Source organism: Heloderma suspectum, chromosome 8 (genome assembly GCF_057233095.1).
Source record: "Heloderma suspectum isolate Gila_16-S chromosome 8, 16-S_ref, whole genome shotgun sequence".
NCBI classification, from domain to species: domain Eukaryota; kingdom Metazoa; phylum Chordata; class Lepidosauria; order Squamata; family Helodermatidae; genus Heloderma; species Heloderma suspectum.
In genome coordinates this window covers 12567792-12589396 of record NC_139465.1, presented here as the reverse complement: position 1 = coordinate 12589396, position 21605 = coordinate 12567792, and the positions used below count along the sequence as shown (strand labels likewise).

Below are 21605 nucleotides of genomic sequence, written 5' to 3'. Positions count from 1 at the left end.
GCGCAACAGTACCCTCCCACCCATGTTCCCCAGCAACTGGTGTACATAAGCTTACTGCCTCTAGAGAAACGGTGCCAGTCAGCGTAGGCAACACTGAACTAGATGGACCAGTGGTCTAACTCAGTATAAGGCAGCTTCTGATGTTCCTACTTGCGGGCTAGACAGGCACATAGTCCGACTTGACAAGAGTCGACTTCCTATGTTCCTCTGCTCTGTCACCACTGCACCCCCAACTTCCCACCCCTTTTAGTTCCTGCTTGTGTGAGTCCCCCTAGTGGTAAGGCTTATTGAGAGAGACCCTTGTGAGCAAGTAGTGCACTGAGCTGGCGCAGGATGCACCCCATCCCAAGATTAGTACTGAGATAATGGGGGGCGGGGAAATGAAATGAGAGGCGATAAGGAGCATGTGTGGAACCTGCCCTCTGAGTTAATGTGGGAGGGAAAGTAGAGAGTGTGTGCAGTTACACTTCTTTCTTTTCCCCCTTTTTTTTTGAAAGACTACCTCTGGAGTGAGTCGTTTGTATATTGTCCTAATGATTGCATAAGCTTGAACTTCGGTGCCTGTGTAAATGGTGATACTTTATGAGGTCTGTAACAGGAGATTCCTCTTTGCTGAAGGATTTCTCCACTCACCCCCTTAAGAAGGTGACTTTGGCTAAATCGGGACTTCATTTTTCGAGGTGCTGAGTGCTTCCTGAGCAACGCTGATATCTCTTCGGCTTGTCCAGACATTATTGGGAGCACCAGAATCTCAGGATCTCTCCCTTGCAGGGGAGCGCACCTGGAAGAATATGTACTTGCCGTACTGTTATATGATAGCATTAACCTTTACAAAAGTCTCTTTGTTTCCCAATTTACTCTGCACAGTTTGATCAATAGATGCCTTGTGTTTCTCTGCTCGGCTGAACGTGGCAGTAACCCATTCATTTTGCAAATCCAAGGAAACTTTTCAAAACTGTTGCTCCTTGCTAATAGGTTGATTAAGTGGAGGCGATTAGCACAATTGAATAGAATGTCAGAATGATCCCTGTATCAATAAATGCAGAGTCCTTTCTCTGTGACTGTTGTGGCAATTGTGAGTAGTTATGTAGGTTTCTTCTTTCTTTCTTTCTTTCTTTCTTCCTTCCTTCCTTCCTTCCATCCATCCATCCATCCATCCATCCAGTGATCTTTTTCAAGAAGGCTTAGCCACAGAACTAATTGTAGAAGAATAGAAGCAAATGACTTTGGTTTTGTTCCAGTCTATATTGCTAAGTTTTTTGATGCTGTGGCTAGTCCCAGAAGGTTGGTGGTGGCTGAAGCCAAGGGTCAAAGCTGTGTGAACTGACATGTGAAGTGAGTGGAAGTGTCTGGGTGCTGGATGGGGATTTTGAGATGCCAGAGACAGAGCTCACGGTGAACCAAAATTATGGCAGGCTGTACCAGCAGAGTTAGGGCAGCACGAATAGGGTGTAGTGTCCATGACCACCCCTGTAGCCTGTATAAAAGAGTAGCACAAGGAGGTAAGAAATGGGCCACTGTGGAAATAACACTCTTTGGTTGAGAATCGTGAATACGTTATGTCTATGGATGAAATAGACCCAGCTAGACTTGAGGCCTCAGGCATGGTTGAAAAGGGAAGCCTACTCAGAGCTTCAACTATTGGGCGGTATAAAAATGTGATGGATATATAAATAAGGGTGCAATCCTGTGGCCGATAGACAGTGGCTAGAGAGCTGTAGGATTTTTCAGTTTTCAGGAACTGACCTCAGAGGTCAGTTCCCAGAAAACCACCTCCCTGGCCCCTGCCCTGCCACATTGTAAGCAGTGCAGATTGTCCCGGGCTCCACACTTGGAAGAGTAGCGCTGAGTGGGAGGAAAGGGGGCATTCCTAGTGGTGGGGATGGCAGAAGTTCATTACGACACTTCCTGTGTGTTGGCCGGCCGCCCCCCCCGCTCCGAACCGCTCCAGCTAGACAGCTAAAATTGGCCATCTAGCCAGTAATGCAGGGCAGCTGGAGTGCAGAGGAAAAGATCCCCTCCGCACTCCGCCCACCCTGCATTGGATAGGTGGTCGCCTCTGAGTTTGGAGGCAGCCGTCTATCCTGATAAGATTACTCCCTAAATAAATAATTACATGTTTCCCTGCACCTCTAGTACAAAAGCACTAGGGTCACATTTGATCTTGGAAGCTAAGCAGGGTCAGCCCTGGTTAGTACTTGGATGGGGCACCGCCTGAGAATCAGGCGTCCTGCATTGAGCAGGGGGTTGGACTCGATGGTCTTGTAGGCCCCTTCCAACCCTATGATTCTATGATCTCTCTGGCCGCAACCCCACCACTCATCACTCTTAATTTGTACAACACACTTATAGTATATTTTACAAACATAGTACAGAGATTATTTAGGTGCCACTTTGCTGCCAATGCAACTACGTACTTCTTAACACCTCCCTGGATGGAGGGAGGCTGGCTCCAAACACATGGGGATGGGGAAGATGAGGGGGGCCTGGCTGGCTGGGATGGGAGGTGGGGGTTGAAAACTATATTACCCACCACCTTTTCCCCATGGCACCACCGCCTTTTCCCCATGGAAAAAGGACGGCCAGGAGTGCAATGCTGAACTCCGGATTGCGCTCCCTCAGCTCCAGTGTGACGGCTGGACTCCATCAGCCAATCCAAGCTGCAAGGTGGGGGAAATCAGTGTGGTCAGTGTTTTGCATCTGCGGGCTCATTTTTAAATGATTTAAAACTCAAAACAGCCTTGTGTTACTCAGGACCCTTTGGGGTTTAGGTCCTGGGAACAGAGGGCTTGTAAGGAAGCTACGGAATGGAATTGAATGGGAGTAAAACTTTTGTTCACAAGCAGGCCTGCTTGCCTTGAGGACAGAAAGTTTTTGCTGCCTGGAGTCTGAGATGCAGACAATCATGCTAAAACGCTGTGGTCAAGTTGTGGAACAACGGACCAGTATGAGAAGAAGTTACAACGTTGGTTACTCCCTGCAGCTCTATGAGTCCGGAATGTTTCCATGTACCCTGATAAGGTCTAGGGTAACATCAACTGCCTAAAACTATGGGGAAAGACAGTTTTTTTTCAGGTTTCTGACCACTTAGTATGTCTTTCTCCAATTTAAAACCAAATTTCTAGTTGGCAACTAGGAAGAAGAGAAAAAGCCCATCAGAATGCAGGAAAATATACGGGAGACAGCGAATGAAAAAGCGACTGCACCCTAGGAGAGGGACTTTGTTCACGTCTTTCTTTTGTTTTTCTTTTCCGTTTTGCATAGCTTCATTTTTTGCTAACAGATTTTTGCTAGTTTTGGGGCCTTTGGGGCCGTAGTTTGTATGTTTGCCTTCTTTCTGAGAGAACACGGATTTTCTTACTTTGACCAAATCCGTTCTTCAGTGTTTTTTTTTAAAGACTGCAGCTTGCCATCGTTTCTGAACTAGCTTTTGGGGGCTAGATGTTTGGCTCCTGAGTAATTTGGAACACTTTCAGTTTCCCCCCACTATTTTATTTTTACTCACTGGCTTCACCACCTTTTCCATTTTAAAACATTTTATTCACTTTGTACCTGGATTAATCTTCCTATCTGGACTTTGCTGTCATACACTTTGGACTGTGGGAAACGTCTCCTCCAATCTTCTTCTGGGTCCAAAAAAGCCTGTCCCTTAGATCTCTGCTTGGGACAGGTAGCTATAATTTTCCTTTTCCCTAAAGGTTTGAACTATACTGTCAAATAGCTGGATGCTTTAAGAACTGCATTTAATTAGTTTGCACTGGTGGAAGTTTAAGTGGAGCTAAGTAAGAATTCAAACTGCTGCTAGTTTGGCCTACTATAGGTTTTGTATTCCATAGCTATTTTATTTGATGCTCTAATATAGTTTTCCTAATATAGTTTTCTAATAGGCCTCAGCTGTAGTTTATTTTGCATAGTGTAATCTTTGCATGTAACAGTCACAAGGCTTTTTGGTTCGTGGATGGAAATGTATATTCTCTGTAATTGTTGCATGTTCCACATTTTTTACTTCTGCTTGTAATTTTTTTTTCATTTACTTTTCTCTATAGATCACTAATATCTTTGTTTCATGTGTAGCATGTTTCCTTTTGTTTAACGAGTTGAAAGGCATTTAAAATATAATTTCAAATGTATTGAACTCTTAAATAGCCTTTAGTCAGCTCTGGTTACACTCTCTGTCCTATTGGGGCAAAGTCAGAACCTTATTTTCACTTCGTTTTTCATGTGGAAGAAGATCTGACTTAGAAAAAGTAGGAACTCCTGTCTTTACTGCTACCTTTTGTTTTTGGAGTGGGATGCTACTGAATCGGAGCTACACTAGATTTCTGGATTTGGTGTGGAGAAATATCACTTCTGCTCTTCAGACAATGGAATTGTTAGTCCACCTTTTAATAAATCTACAAGAAATATGACTTTGTAAGTGTAGAAGTCACCTTTCTGAGCCACAGAGATATAGTCATGAAAAATGATTAGACTGCAGGCGCAGTCCTGTAGATATGCTGTCCGAAGGACAATAGCGGCCTTCCAAACCTGGTGCTTCTAGATGTGTTGGGCTACAAGCTGTGCTGGCTGGGGAATGCTGGGAGTTGTAGTCCAACACATCTGGAGGGCACCAGGTTGGGGGAAACTGGGCGACGGGATATAGCAGGAGCCCCACTACGCTGGCACAACACAAGAGACACTGCTACCATGAAAGGTTCTCCGTTGCTCAGATCTGCTGACAGAGCATGTGACTGGTGCATCAGTGGAGCAGCACATTTACACACTGTGTAATCTCTCCAACCATTGTCATGCTCCCAACAACTGCGTGACCTCACACCAGCCACAGAGCCTGCCCTGTGCTAGCTGTATTAGAAACATAGGAAGCTGCCTTAAGGACATAAGAACATATGAAGAGCCATGCTGGATCAAACCAAAGGTCCATCTACTCCTCAACAGTCAACAGGGATAGGCAGAGTCTCTCTGGGGTTTCAGGCTGGATTCTTCCCTAGCCCTACCTGGAGATGCTGGGGATTGAACCTGGTACCTTCTACATGCAAAGCAGGTGTTCTGCCACCAAGCTATGGCCCCTCCCCAAAGTTTAAGTTATTTTGGTGTCTGCCATCAGCCAGAGGACCTGGGGCCACTGGGAGTTTGTGCCCGCCGCTTCCTAGGAATAACATCAAGCTAAGGCGGGGTGGGGTGGGGAATCAACCTGGCCCATCCATCGGCCAGAGAAGGAGCAGTTGCAGGGAGCTCATTTCTCCCTCCAGAGAAATGAGCTCCCTGCCAGAAAGAACACTGGGCTCCAACTGACATAGGGAAAGAACGCTCTGTTCTCATCCATCAGCCAAAGGAATAAGATCCATCCAGTGCTATTCAGGCAAGCACACCAGCAAGGGAAGGGCCCAGCTCCATGGCAGAGCACCTGCTTTGCATGCAGAAGGCCCCAGGTTCAATCTCTGGCATCTTCACCTATGGCTGGGAAAAGACTCCTGCCTGAAACCCTGGAGAGCCGAAGGAACAAGAGCCCCATTCAAGGGAGAACACCAGCAAGGCAGGATCAGCCTGGCCTGAATGCCTGCTACTAGCTCATGACCTTGTGGCCTTGAAAAAACGATCTCCCTCCTCTTCCTTTCCTCTCCACTCTCCTTGGGTGTCTTGTCATTTTAGGTTGTAAACCTGATGGCAGGGCCTGCCTCTCCTTTTTTCATGGATGTGAGCCACTTCGGGAGGTAATAATTGTCTGAAAAGCATGATAAAAATGCAGAAAAATATAAAATGTACTCAAGGTGGTCCATAGTTTAAAATGGTGGCTTACCATTTAATAGACATGATGTAAAATAGAAAAAGGACAGGGACCGAAGAGAAAATAAGCCAGTTACTTGATGTACCACATCTGCAGTGGTTGGTTCCAGCCAGAGTGATGGAGGGGGGCATGTTGTTTCATCTGTGTGATGCATCCAGATGGAATGGCTGTCAATGGAGGCTGTACAGAGTGGGGAAGACCCACAGTTGGTCCCAGCCAGACTGATGGAGTGGGCATTGCTGTCTCACTTTTCCATCTACTACAAGGGTTCCCAATCTGTTTGGATTGGTGGGCACATTTGGAATTTTGAAAGAGTGTTGTAGGTGCTCTCACAAAATGGCTGCCATGAGTTTGGCTTGCCCATTCATAAAATAGCTGCCATGGTGGGCATAGCTGGACACAAAACAGCCCTTTCCCAGAAGGCAAAATGATGAGGCTAAAAGAAAATTAACTTGCCCAAGAATATTCCGGTATAACTGTGTTAACCTTCTGTTTATGAATACAAGGGTTAAGTGTAGCACGAATATAGACTGTTTTAGTTGTAAAAATATTTTAATAAATTAGCATGAGTTTTCGTGGGTTACAGCCCTTTTCATCAGATGCTGTAAGAACATATTGCCCAAGAACCTAATGCAAGGCAGAGCTGGGGTCTGACCTCCAAACGTCAAGACCATTCTTTCGACTTGAATAAAAATGGGGCTGGAGTGTAGCACTTCACAGCATTCCAGCCTCCCAGTTTAAAAAAGGTGGTAATTATGGGGGGGAGGTGAGAACACTTAAGGAATAAAAATAAGGAGACTGGTGGATCACCAAGAGGCACATGCCAGGCACATTGGAGCCTATGGGCACCATGGTGGAGAGGCCAGTTTTGCTTCCTCCATGTGGAATGGCCACTGATGGGAGGCTGTTCTGAGAAGCAAGGAGCCAGTATTTCTATTATACTTGATCTCAAGGGCATTTTGGGACAATGTGACAGCCCTTCCTCCTTTGATTGAATGCTGCTACAATAAATATCTTCCTGCCCCGATGTTATTGCATTCTCCGAGCAAGGGCTCTGCGGGCGTACCTTTTCGGGGGTCACCCTGATCCTTAAGACCAGCGATGCCCGCTGCTGAAAACACGTCACACCAGTTTTCTCCCAACAGCTGCTTCAACTTCCTGTTTGCGTTTAGGCATACAATTAAACTTGTTGACATTGATCTATGTGGTTCCTTATAGCTTGAGTCTTAGCAGTTGGAGGCTGCCTCCTATTTCATGTTCTCTCATGACAGGTGGAATTCACTAGTCTGCTTAAGCTAACAGCTTTTGGGGAACTGGGAACAAGAGCCGTGAATTTAATATTTGCCCGCCACCACTAGTCTCAACAGTCTAAGGCCGTTGCCTTGAAATGGCATTCTGCCATAGTTCTGTAGGGGGCAGTGGTTCTCTTCGGGAGTAAGTATACCCTTGGTACTGCTTTTATCATTGTGCACACTGTATTTCTTACTGACTAGCCACTTGAAGCCAAAGATCTGGTTTGGAATGGATAAGTGCCATTCTGTCTGTTATCGACCCCTCGCCACCCCCAGCTCACAGCCATTTTTGCTCCTTGGCTGTGTATTTGGTTTACTTTCCTCTTGTTCTCTCCCGTGGTTGCTGCCGGTGCCTCATTATTATTAGCTGATTGAAATAGCCATTCCGGGAGCCTTTTTTGGCTGAGGAGCAGGATAAAATACCTGAATTTAAATAAAACAATAAATAAATAAAGTGGTAGAATAATATTATTAAGGGAGCAATCCTATGCCCCCCTCCCAGACAGCATCTGGGGGGCGGCATAGGACAGTTTGGATTTCTGGCTCCGAGGTCAGAAACTGTTTCCGCCCCTCCCCCTCATAGCTGGTGTGGAGAGATCCATGCCAGCTTCCTTTCTGCGCTTGGAAAATGGAGTGTGAAAATGGGGAAAAGGGGGTGTTGCTGGGGGCAGGGCCAGGAGGAGACTGGGGCAGCTGCAATACGCTGCTTGTCTATGGCCACCCCAGCCTCCTCCCCTCCCCCTCCAAGGCACCATTGTTAGACTGGCAAAATCACCCATCTAGCAGAAACGCAGATCGCCTCCACCGTCCTTCCGCCCTGCATTAGATATTCGGCAGCCTCCGAGTTCAGAGGTTGTCATATATCCACATAGGATTGTGCCCTAAGAATAATACAATTATTGTTAAGAATATGATGATTCCACTTCAACTAGAAGTGATATATTTATGGCTACCAGGAAGAGGGCCTTTTCTGCTATGGCACCCTGGCTGTGGAATGAGCTCCCCGGAGAGGTTCACCTGACGCCTATGTTGTACTTCTTTTGGCACCAGGTGAAGACTGTTTTATTTTACCAGCATTTCCATTTTAGCATTCTAGTCTTTTAAGCTCTGCTGTTTTAAATCTGTGCAATAAACCTCTGCATTGCTGCTAGGTTTTATTCTGGCTGTACTTTTATATTGTAGTTTTACGCTTTCATATTTTATATTGTTTGATGTTGTACTTTGTGGTTTTAATTTTTGTGAACCTCCTAGAGAGCTTCAGCTATTGGGCGGCATAGAAATGAAATAACTAACTAACTAACTAACTAACTGAAGCAGGTTTCGCTGTTTTCCAGCATCCACCAACCTGTGAATTATCACCAGGTGGGGTTGAAGATGGGCATTGTCTGTGGGTCCATAACTGATAGTAGGGCTTATCCCCTAAAATTCACTGAGCAGGCATTAATAACTACTGCAGAATGCTATTTTGTGTGAAGTTTCCACACACACACACACATACACACACACACACACACATACACACACACACACACACGATAGCCTGTTTCAATGTGAAGAAGGAGTTTTCTTCTGGGCGGATGCTTTGACTGGTATTGTTCTTGGCCTGCTGCCCCCAAAGGCTTACTTGAGTGTGTAAATCTTAGAGTAATAAACAACTGGATCTGTTAGTTGACAAGTTAATGTTTAACAGGCTAACAAACCAGTGATTGACTGCAATGGTGACCTGTTGTGAAATTCCTATTACTTTTGATTTTCGTAACGTACAATTTGTATTTTTTTTTCTGCGCAGCATACTTTATTATTATTACATAAAAAAAATATATCTTGGCCAAGCTGAGCAACTGCTACTTAATTTCCAGTGCAGCTGTGTTTGGGTGGGGAAACACTGACAGCTTCTTCGTTGCTAATGACTTTATAAACCAATTGGAATGTTCCCGTGGATTGATAATTGACCAGTGGCTTCCCTGTATTTGCTGCTTAATAGATGCAAGGTCAGTTAACAGTAATTTGTACAGCCTGCAACGAACTTGTTTTTGGTGACTTTTACCCGCTCCCAGGAGTAGTAACGTGTTTCAAGATGCCACCTCTGGAAAGACCAGGAGATAATTCTTATAATAGCAAAACCTTAGGCCCAGGAGCCAAATCCTCCTAGGGTTTGACAAATCTTCATTTCCCCGTATCCTGGCCCCACCCCTTTTCCTTCAACAATAATTTGTCGGTTTCCTGGTTTTTGTGCCATCCCCCCCCCCCATTCCAAAAAGTTGAAATGCCTCTTATATGGCTTAGTTCCTGGCAGTAAGAGCGTTAAGCTAAAATATGGTGGTGTCTGAGGTATCTTGGCCCTCCCACCACTGGAATGCGGGTGCCAAATTGTAGGGGCATCTGCCTCAGCTATGTTATATGTCTTGGAAAAGGAACCTGTGTCTACACTTCTATGCGGGATGCAAAGAGCAGGGCCAGCCCCAAACATTTTTTTCTGCCTGAGGCAATGGACAAGATGGCACCCACTCTCATTCCATGTACAAAGCCTGACTGAATGTTCAAAGGCTGAATCTTTTTTCGACATTGGCCATGGGACAGCATCCTCTGCTGCACCTGAAGGCAACGGGCTAGCTTAGGAGGTGCAAAGCAAGCTGCATGACACACACAGCTCTCTCCTGCAACACCTTGCTGTCACCTCCTAGCATCTGGTGCCTGAGGCGACTGCCTCCTCTGCCTAATGGTAGGGCTGGCCCTGGCATAGAGGCCGCTTAGTAGATCATTGGCTAAGAGATCTTCCTCTGCCACCCGCCAATAACCTGCCTGGTTATTGTTCGTTATTGTTGTAAACGCAGATTGTTTATTATATTTTTAAGTTGCCCTTCCCCAAGGAGCAACATGCATAGACTCCCTTCCCCCATTTTATCATTATGACAAACTTGTGAGATACGTTAAGGCACATATGTGCACATTTGTGGAGGTGATGGATTCGACCTTGGGGGAGCTGTGGGTGGCAACGGCTGACAGGAAGCTCTGGCGTGGGCTGGTCCATGAAGTCACGAAGAGTCGGAAGCGACTGAACGAATAAACAACAACAACCGCATGTGCAGGACATCAACCACAAGTGAACAGCATTTGTTTGCATTCTTATTACCTATGCCTTTCCCTTCCCCCCCAACTGCACTCAACCCATTTTCCCCAAATCTACGGGGTAAGTTCCTTGGGACAAGAGACTGACCTACAAAGCAGGAAGTGACCAGTTCGATTTCACTTCTACCTTGAACTCAAATAGTTGGCCTTAGGCAAGCCCCTTTATTTCAGTCTCAGCCCCACAGCCTGCACAGTAATACTGTGCAGTATTACTGACCTACCTTACAGGGTTGTTGTGAGGATGACAACAAGCTGATGTATGCGGACACTCTAAAGCGCTGTATACATATTAATTATTGAATAATGTCATCTTTGGAAGGGGTTTGAATTTTTATTTTTCAGCTTTTAGAAGAGGATTTTTTTATTGGGGGGGACTGCAATGTTTAAATCTATCGATCAGTTAGATTACATTTATTAAAACTCAAGGCAGCAATCCTATTCACAGTTACCTGGGAGTAAACACCATTGAACTCAGTGGGGCTTAGTTCTAAGTAGAAGTAATACGTCACTGTTAATAGACTAACAAGATTTATGCGATACCTGTCTGTCTGTCCTGTCTATCTATCTACATAAATCTATGTATATCTTATATGTACCTTTTTGGTCTATTTTAATGCAAGTTCTTATAAAAGGAGATGGAGAGTACAATCTTAACATTCATTCTTACCCAGAGAGATGTCCTTCTAAAGTCATCCTGCTGTCACCTAGGTGCAATATATTAAACAAACAAAAAACAAACAATGGATTTTTTTTTTGCTCCAAAATGATTATTATTAGCTACATGCAAAGTTAATAGATCCATGAAAATGCATACAGTTAGTCAACGCACAGTTGATTATCCAGGGTGAGCCCCTGATTTTCGTTTTTGTTGTTATTGGGAAGGGTCTTCTAATGAGCGAATATCCACTGCATAGCTGTCCTAATCTTTTAAAAAAGAAGTCCTAATTAGATAAGTGAGTTTGTTTTGTTGCCTGTGCAAACAGGTGTCAGTGCAATATTGTCTGCAAGTTTTTGTTATCCTTATTAATCTTCAGCCCCCAAAACTTGATGGAGGGAAGATTTATAGCTTTCATTATTTCATGCACACAGACAGACCAACGCTGACCTCCTGGCTTCTCAGTATTCAAGTCATCCATCACGTGAGTCTGGTGCAGTGTTTATTTAGGTTGGGGCTTTACAAGTCAGTCATAAAATATGAAAATAATTCCCCAGCTGATTGTAGGAACAATAAAAAGGTACCCAAATATACTTTTTTTAAGAAGTGTTCATTTGGAATCCTGGAGTTGGCTCTTCCCCCCTGAGAAGGAATGAGCTCGTGATCGCTCTGTACTTTTTGACACAAGAAGACCCCAGTAAGATAAGTGACACTAGCAAACAGTTTAAAAAGCATCGCCACCCCCAAAATCGATACCAGCTATTTTCATATTTTCTTGTTTTCGGATGAATCGTAACTTAATATTAAGAATGGGGAAACGCTTTTTGAAAACTACAGGTACAGTTGCTTTCCCGTCACTTCGAATGCGATCCGACCTGGATCGTGTATGAAAGTGGGTCACCTTTTGTGAGTTAATTTTGCCTGTTATTCTGTTTTCCCCATTTGCACTCACACCCGTACCCTGTTCACAATATGGTCTCAATAAAATATGGAACTACAATCAGAGACAGACATTTCAGTCAGTGCTTCCTGGGGTTCCCTCGTAAATCCAGCACCTTTGGAATGTGCTCATTAAAACATCTCTCTCTCTCTCTCTGCAGTTTGATATTTCTCTCCCCCCCCCCCTTTTTATTGCTTAAGCATAAAGTTCAAATGGAGCTCACACGCTGCCATCCCCACCGCTCGCAAATAACGTGGCTTGTAATTATCCTTGACAATTGAATCTGATTACTCCCACTGTGCTATTTTGGAAATGATAGGAAGCAAGTTGCTACTTGCTTTCAAAATGTCAGTTGCTCCAAAGTGATAAAAACTTTGGGCTGTAGCTTGAAGGAGGAGCACTTGCTTTGCATGCAGAAGGTCCCAGCTTCAATCCCTGCCATGTCCAGGTAGAGCTGGGAAAGATCCCTGTCTAACTTTTATGTTTTTAAAGTACAGTCCAGTTCATGTTTAGACAGAACAAAGTCCTACCATGCTGGCTGGGGAATGCTGGGAGTTGTAGGACTTTTTTCTGCCTAAACACGAAGAGGATTGTGACCTTAATGTTTTAATGTTTTTACTGTTTTAACGTTCTTGTTTTGATTGCTGCAAGGTGTTATTATTTTAAATGGCTGTACACCACCTTGATGGCTTTTTAGCAGATAAAGTGGAATATAAGTATTAAGAAATAAACAAACAAATAAATAAATCCCTGGGGAGCTGCTGCCAGTCATTGTAGACCAAGGGTGGGAGAATGTCTGGCCCTCCAGATGTTGTGGGACTTGCAACCCTTAGCCAGCCCTAGCCAGCAACATCTGGAGGGCCACACATTCCCCGTCACTGGTGTAGACAATGCTCAGCTAGATGGGCCAAGGGTTTGATTTGGTATAAGGCAGCTTCCTGTGTTCCTGTGAGAAGATGTTGCAACATCGGTGATGTTATTTTCAGATTTGCTAGCAAAACCCAACCCAAAATTAATCAAAATTAGGGGGATATTTGAGCTAGGGTGATGTTAGATTAAGATTACTCTATTTAAAATAAAAACATTTGCCTCCATCTAAGTCATCTTCCATGACAGGAGGTATTTCTGAGAGATCCATAAATATCCTTCTTACACTGAAAGTTTTTTATTTTGAACTTCAAAGAGGTGTAAAACCTTTTGACGGCGGCAGGGGTATGTGTGCAATATTCAGACCATCAGACGCGGCTTGCTCATTTCCAACATATTCAGCGGGGTTAAGTGTTCTAGCCTGCACCCAGATTGTCTAGGTGGTAAGACTGTAGAGCACTAAAGGAAAACAGCATTTCACTAGTAGGTTTCTGTGTTCAAAAACTTGGGATATGTACCTCATTTATTTAACTGCATCCTACCATTCTCCCATCATGGAACTCAGAATGGCACACACGTAGTGCCAGCTGCAAGTCTCTGAGTGCCCTTGAGCAAGGCCCGCTGCCTCAGTGAGTCTGCCTACTCACCACCATTATCACCAGCTGCTATTGCTCTTCCTCCTCTTCCTCATCAATTTGTTTGTTTGTTTATTACATTTATCTCCCACCTTTCTTCCATCATGGAATTCAAGGTGGCTACATGTGGTTCCCAGGTAGTCTCCCCTCCAGGCACTGACCAGACTCAAACCTGCTTAGCTTCAGCATGGTGGCTTCTTCATGTGCCTTCAGACTATGCCTTGGGATCATGGCTTCCACTTGCTTGCTTGGCAAGTAGGCAGGGGCATCTACTGCTCCTCACCACCACCACCATTATCTGGGTCAGAGTGAGAGGCAGGTGAAGCAGGTTGCAGTGGTAAAGAGGAGGAGCAACTCTGGGGGATTGTTGTCACGGAGACCCTGCTGGGGGTGTGGGTCTCAGCAGGTGCCCAGCCATGCCTACCTTTGACTCTAAGGCCGCATACATGGGGGTTCCCAGGAGATTGTCCATCCAGGCAGTGAACAGACACAGACTTGCTTAGCTTCAGCATGGTAGCTTCATTCTGTGCCTTCAGACTATGCCTTGAGAGCATTTGTGCTCTGTCATTTATCCGAAGAAGCAATTATGACCAAAGAAGATGTTTGTTTCCTGGGATGCTCAGGGATGTCCTTGAGTTGACTCTCCAGTAGGTATAGACTTTGCACTGGGACATCCCCACTTGTGCTCCCAAAATTATTCTTGTTAACAATATAAGCTTGTGCTCACCCAGACATTAATACACACAAGCAAAATGTTATAGAACGTAATTACAAGCCAGAAAAAAAGCTGTTGACAATTTTCTGTAGTTCATCTGAGCAGTCTTACTTCTAAGCACTTCTTACTCAATTCTCTTTCCTAGAAAAAAGAGAGCTTTGCATCACAAATCAAAGGGCAATTAATCCAGTCCCTAAAGTACCAGTGGACGTGGAAGAGAATATTATGGTAGTAAAGAAGAGAATGATGCCAAGAAACACCTGCTGCAGTCAAGGCAAGGTGCTGGAACAGAGGGCCGCGTTCACTTTCAGATATGTTCTCGGGGCCAGATTATGGTGTTGGAGGGGGGGAGGCACAAGGGGTGGGGCAAAAACACTAACAAAATACCAAAAAATTCCAGCATATTTTAGCTTAAAGCTCCCACTACCAACAACTAAGCCTCAGGAGAGATATTTCATCTTTTTAGGAAGGCGGGGGGGAGGGGGACTGCGCAAAAACCACCCAATAATCAGCAGATGGAAATAGGGGGAAAGGGAGAGGGGGATGTGGCCTTCTGGGGAATCCCAGAGGGCCAGAATGGGACCCCAAGAGGATTAGATTTATCCCATGGGCCCAGGGCTCCCCACCCTTGTGGTTCAGCATCACAAAATCTGTGATGTTGCACCATATTACAGGGCTGGGGGGAGGGGGCAGGCTCAACGAGCTGTGACGTACCCTCAAGAATGGATGCTAGTATTTGATCTGATGTGCTTTGATGTGGCATGACTGAAGAGCAGAATTAAGTATTGGGAACACCTATAAGGCTGGCATGCTGCAAAGTGGAGCGCTGCCCTCCGGCACCATCTTTATTTCAGTTCCAAAGAGTGGTTTTGTCTTTTGGAGCTCAGCCCCCACCGCTGCCTTGTACTTAGGTTCTTGGGCAAGTTACTTTTCTTTTAGTCTCACTAGCTTGCTTTTGGGAAATGTGTGTTTTGTGATTGATCATGCCTCACCATAGCACCATTTTATCTATGGGCATGCTCCACCATGGCAGCCATTTCGTGAGAGCACCCACAACCCTGTCTCGAAATTCCAGATGTCTCCACCAAACCAAACAAGGTTGGGAACCTCTGGATTAGTGTTATGTCTCAACCAGCTCATAAAATATAGCATTGTAAAATATTGTTAGAACCACACAAGTCAAACAGTTTGTTACCCTCTGTGAAAATAAAACTGCCAGTATCGTACTATCATTATACACATCTATGGTGCACACTTAGAATACTGCATACATTTCTAGTCACTGGACCTAAGAAAGGCTGTTCTAGAGTTGGAGAAAGTGCAGAAAAGGGCAACTAAAATGATCAAGGGGCTGGAGCATCTCCCTATGACAAAAGGTTACAACATCTGGACTTCTTAGCTTAGAGAAAAGGTAAGTGAGGGAACACAGGACAAAGGTGTACAGAATTATGCATGGTGTGGAGAAAGTGGATAGGGAGACATTGTTCTCCCTCATAATAGTAGAACCTGGGGTCATCCCATGAAGCTGATTGGTAGGAGATTGAGGACGGATAAAAGGAAGTACTTCTTCACACAGAGCATAGTTAAACTGTGGAATTCGCTACCACTAGATGTAGTGATGGCCACCAACTTGGATGCTTTAAAAGGGAATTAGTGGCTACTAGTCCTGATGGTTATATGCTACCTCCAGTATCAGAGGCAGTATGCCTATTTACACCAGTTGGTGGGGAACATGGGTGGGAGGATGCTGTTGCACTCATGCCCTGCTTGTGGGTCCTGGTCGACAGCTGGTTGGCCACTGTGTGAACAGAATGCTGGACTAGATGAACCTTGGTCTGATCCAGCATGGCTCTTCTTAAGTCCTTATCTTCTTTCAGGTCTCTCTTAAAGCTGATATGGAACAGTGTTTTCTCCTTTAAATCAGCAATGCCCTTTTGCAAATAAGATTGTTTCCAGATCCATTGAGTTCTTTTCTTTTTCAGAACCTGACGTTGATATCCTTGAGGGACAGGCTCCTCATGGCAGAGACCCAGCTGTCTGGCATGTTGCTTTGAAAGTAGCTTGGGACATAGAGACCCCAGGATTCGCTATACCCCTTCACCAGGGAGACTGCTACTTCATGCTAGGTAGGGATGGACAAATCTGGCAATTTCAGTTTCCCCTTTCCAATCTTAAATTTAGTTCATCCCGAACGTCATGGAATGTTTTCATATTTCAGGTTTGTTTGTAAATTTTACATTTTTTTAAAGGGTCATACCAAAATCTGTATGCATCTTTGTGTGTATTTCATCTAATACATTCATTGTTGCCTAATATATACATTTTTTGTATGAATTTCCCGTTATATAACCCACTTTTAAAGTGTGTTTTTTAAATGGGAAAACTCCACTGCAAAATTCGAGACATGTGAATTTCAGAAGATAACTGAGTTCTGGTTAGTTTGAAGGTGCCAAATTAGATCGAACTAATTTCTCTCCCCGTCTTAATTCTAGGTAATATTCAAATGTAAGAATTGTGCCCATTCCATTTCTCTTTTCCCCTGCCTCCTGGGAAGTTCATAAAAACAAGGACAGCCATAATCAAAAACTGTAAAAGTAACAGGGGAAGTAATAGTGGCTTCATCTTTCTCCCTCACAATTTGCAGGCTCTACAATACTAATGATACTGTGTGCCTAAAGGCCTATGATTTATCTCACGTGATCTATGGAACCATTTTTGTGGCAGATAAATTCCATGAGCGGCACCTTGATGCACATGAGCTTCCCTGGTTTACATTATGTTTTTCATCTTTTCGTCCTGGTTTTAGATCGGAATTTCCAGTGAGGCAGAGGGAACAATCCTATGGGGATGGGCGGCCACCTCTGAACTTGGAGGCAACTGCCTATCTGCCCTGCGGAGCTCGGAGGGGATCTTCTCCTCCATGCTCCAGCCACCCTGCATAGATGACTGTTTTCTGCTGTCTAGCTGCGGGACCTCTGGTAGGAGCAGGGGGGGGCTGGAGGATGCATAGGAAGCGTTATACTGGCATTTCTTTGCTCTCTGCCCCTCCCTGCCCCTGGGAACACCCCCTTTTGCCCCGTTCCGCACTACTCTTCCAAGTGCGGAGCCCAGGGACGATTTGTGCTGCCTACAAGGTGGGGGTGGGGGGCAGGGAGGCGGTTTTCCAGGAACCAACCTCGGAGCCTGGGCTCCAAGGTTGGTTCCCGAAAACCGAACAATCTTATGGCTTTCTAGCTGCTGTCTAGCGGCCATAGGATTGCACCCTTACAAACAAAAGCAAAATAAATAAATGAAATGAAATACAAATTACAGTAAAAATGTTAAGGACAAGAAGGAACTAGCAGGAAATACTAAAAATGCCATGGAGTGGCAGCTCTAACATCAATGGGAGGCCTGGGCAAATTAAAAAGGCTTAGCCTGGAACTAAAACTAACCAGACTAGATGCCAGACGAATAGCCCAGATTCCACAACTGAGGTGCCACCACTAAAAAGCCCTTTTCCTGGTTGCCAGCCTCCTAATTTTTCCCAGGGGTGGGCACCTGAAGAAGGGCCTCTGATGCAGTTGTTAATGGCCGGGCAAGTTCATGTTGTTCATTTAAAGTAGGGGTGCAGAACTTCAGGCCTGTGGGCCAAATCTGGCCCACCTGTGTTCCTGATCTTGCCCTCTGGGGTTCCCCAGAAGCTGCCACCCTTTTCACCTGACTGCTGATTGTTGTCTGGTTTCCTGGCTTTTGTGTGTTTTCCTCCTAAGGTTTAGTTACTGGCAGTAAGAAATTTAAACTAAAATATGGTGGCATTTTTTCTATTCTGGCCCCACTCCCTTTTGACTTCTGCCCAGGCCACCGCTGGGATGCGGCTCTTGAGAGCTTCTCCAAGATTGTATCTGGGCTGTGGGCTCAAAGAGATTCAGCACCCCTGGATTAGAATTCCAACATGCAACAGGGAAGGGTGCTCCTTCCTTTGCCCTACATCATGGGCATCCTAGACTTGGGCTCAGACACTGTCCTCTGAGTATCTTCAGTTTCTGACCGAGATGCAAGAGAGCTGCATGGAGACACTGGTGGATGTGGCAAGGAAACGCTGGCAGTCCTCTATGTGGGATTGGGGAACTGGGGGCTGATTAACATATAAACCTGTGCAAATACGCAGCTTCCAGATTATATATAAAAAGAGGTATGCTATGTACATGAACTTTTCATATATAATAATAAAAAGGGTATGTGTTTGTACATCCATCTATTCATCAGTGCCATAGTGCCAAGAGTGTGAATGAAGGCACCTGAAACTAGGCATGGACTCTAGGAGGACCCTAAAGGTGTTCCGCTTGGGGTTATTTCATTTTTTAAAACACATTAGGGCGCAATTGGCTGCTAGATAGTGGCTAGATGGCCATAGGATTGGTCAGTTCCTGGAGAACCGCCTCCCTGCCCCTCCCCCAGTGCCTCGTAGGTGGCACGGATCGTCCCTGTGCTCTTTGCTCATATGAGAAGTGCAGAGTGGGGCAAAAGGGGGTGTTCCCGAGGATGACGAAGTGCTGGTACGATGCTTCCTATGCATTGTCCGGCCTCCGTGCTCCGAAATTGGCCATCTAGTTGCAAATGCAGGACAGTCCGGCCCCTCCGCACTCCTCCTGCCATGCATTGGATAGGCAGTCGCCTCCGAGTTTGGAGGCAGCCGCCTCTCCACATAAGATTGCTCCCTTAATTATTTTAAATTGTGGTTGAAGTCTGCAGTGCCATCTTTGGCCACTAGGGGCAGGCTTCCCTAACCAGCACATCACTTTCCAGTGCATAGAGACTGAAGCCAGCAGAGATTAGTAGGCCGAGGCACAGAATTATGTATCTGCCCCTACTCCCCTGCTGTGGGACAGCCCTCCTCAGGGCAATCTAGTGGACAGACGGCCCCGTTGGGGGGCTATGGGGTTGCACCATGGCAATGGCCATGCCTAGGAGTGCCAACAGCTTTACTCAGATGGGGTGGGCACAACGTGTCCAAATCTGACCACGGTGTAAGTTTGCCTAAAGGCGTTGCTGTTTCAAACTGAGGGCTATTTCAACCCCTGTGAAGCCTGGTCCATTCACTAGTCATTAACAAAACGTCAGAAAGAAAATAATGGTCACAGCACACATCTCATCTTCAGCCAGTTGCACAAATATCAAAATAAGTACTGCAGCCACTGTTCTGATAACGATATTTTGAAATGTATCAGTACATAATCAATTATTTGAAACAGGTAACTGGGTGTATCAGCCACTGCACACTTCCCACATAAACAAAATAAATCCTTCTGCATCGCCCCTCAGCAATATAAATGGCATTAATTGGTCAAATTCATGTGCTCAGGATGTGCCCGTTTCAGCGCTAGAGACTCTGCTAATTCTGGAAGTGGCATTGCTTCCTCAAATGTTTCTGTATTGTAAATGCCAGAAATGATGTATTGTGACAAGCTGAGTGGGGGAACAGCCTCCCCGTTTCTTTCAAAGAAGTGGGAAGAGTGCATGCATTTTTAGTATTTTATTGCTCCCCCCCCCCAAGAATTCCTTAGGTCTTTGGAGCTCTGGCGCTAGGGAATATAATAAGACTCTTTGTTGCACTAAGCGGGTGGAGGGGGGAAGTGTTAAAGTTGAATTTTTAAAGGTTAGTTCAACACCTGCTTCTTAAGCCCTTGCCTTTATTTTTTTTTCCAGGTGAATATCAAATCACACCTGGAACTGTGCAGTTTGCACTGAGCGTGGATGATCACGTCTTTCCATAATATAAAAAAATGAATTGTGTAGTCTTAAACTGAATAAATGTTGTCCCTTTCCCTGCTTCTATAAAATCTCGCCCCGCCCTTGATAAGTGAAACCTGATCTTCATTGCCTATGTGAAAGAGAAACTCTTTATCTCAATTTATGAAAATATACTCGACTGCAGAGGTAGTTTGGCTTGAACTCTGCAGTTACTAGTAGTCTATCAAATGTATTTGATGCAAAACGTACTTTGGGGTGGGGGTGGGTGGGCGTGCAATAAATCCCCAGCATGTGGAGACGACTAGGATGGATTCCTCTGCTCTGCCCTACAGCAGGCAGAAATCAGGTTGTCATGGGCTTAGCATTCAGTTGAAATCTCTTCCACCCCTCCAATCGTTAAGGGGTACACACGACTTCATTTTGCAAGCAGATTTACAATTGTCCCTAATTTTTCCTACTGTGACTTCAAAACACATTGAAGTAACATATACCTTGGGCCCATTCAAAGAGGGAGGACTTAACTTTGCCACAGCTGTTTCCTACAGATCAAATGTGGCTAGAAGGTTAGGGGTTTAAACGTGGCTTGAGGATGAATTCACTGGCCCCTTTTTTGGGTGGGGTGGGGGCTGTTGGCGTGGGCAGGGGATAGAGCAAATTATAGTTCAAGGAGCATTAAAAAAATATTTTCATTAACAAGAAGGTGGGAGCTCACGTTACTGTGGATGGGCTGTGTTTGGGGAATCGCAGCGTTAAATAGGGAAACCCTTAATGGGTTTAGCTTGCTTAACGGTTTAATATGTTTTTAGCTGTTTAAATTATTTGTTGTTGTATACTGTCTAAATTGATTTTATTTGTATGCTGCCCTGAGATTCTAATGATATAGGGCGGGATAAAAATGTTTTAAATAAGTAAGTAAATAAAAAAATAATTAAAAAAATCCTTCCATATGTACGGTGCAGCTCCTTCATATTTCCTTCCAGCTAATTTGCCTCTGAAATTTGACCCTACATTTGATCTACATACTTTCTGTATCTTTATTTGCTAAGGCCCATGAGCCTTTGGAAGTTACTTGTTGTTGCTCAACTTTGATCATGCAAGTTTTGTAAATCTACTACATCTTGTTCAATTGTCTGCTAATTAATCATGTGGGGTTTCTCTCTGTTCCACTCCCCCTACCTTTATGCATACTTTTTCTGGTTGTTAAAGAATGATTACTTATTAGGGTTGATTCACACTTTGCGGGGGCTGATATATTTTGCTGCCCTTATACCGAACAAGAGGAAGGCCTGCTGGATCAAACCAAAGGCTCTGTCTAGCCCAGTATCCCATTTCCAACAGTGGGCAGCCAGATGTCCAGGCAGGGCATGAAGGTGATAAGCATCCCCTGTTTTCCTCCTTCCCCACCAACTCGTATGCAGAGGTACACTGCCTCAGAACATAGAGGTTTCATTTAGCTATCATGGCAAAAGAGCATATGGGGAGCACGTACAACAGGGGTGCAGAACTTTAGGCTTGCAAGCTGCAATCTTCCCTTCCAAGGTTCCCCAGATGGCCATGCTCCCTTCCCCTGATCTCCAGTTGTTTGATGGTTTCCTGGTGTGTGTGTGTTTTGCGTCATTCTAAAAGGTTGAACATTTTATTATTCCAGTTATATCCCACCTTTTTTTTCCTCTTGCAAGGAACTCACAGCAGCTTACATAGTCCTCCTCCTCTCCATTTTATCCTCACAACGACCCTGTGAGGTAGTTTAGGCTGAGAGTCAGTGACTGGCCCAAACTCATCCATTGAGCTTCATGGCTAAGTGGGCACTAGAACCCCGATCTCCCAAGTCCCAACCCAACACTCTAACCACTA

The 21605-nt window shown here is 45.0% G+C and overlaps 1 protein-coding gene across 1 annotated transcript in view; it reads left to right on the top strand.

The window, feature by feature from the left end:
- Window positions 1–21605, top strand: part of FTO (FTO alpha-ketoglutarate dependent dioxygenase) — a 366765-nt gene that overhangs the window by 78197 nt on the left and 266963 nt on the right. Inside the window, exons 6-7 of the mRNA XM_084812875.1 lie at window positions 14164–14292; window positions 16001–16144. Of these exons, the coding sequence (XP_084669001.1) occupies window positions 14164–14292; window positions 16001–16144 (273 nt within the window). The remainder of the gene's footprint in view (window positions 1–14163; window positions 14293–16000; window positions 16145–21605) is intronic.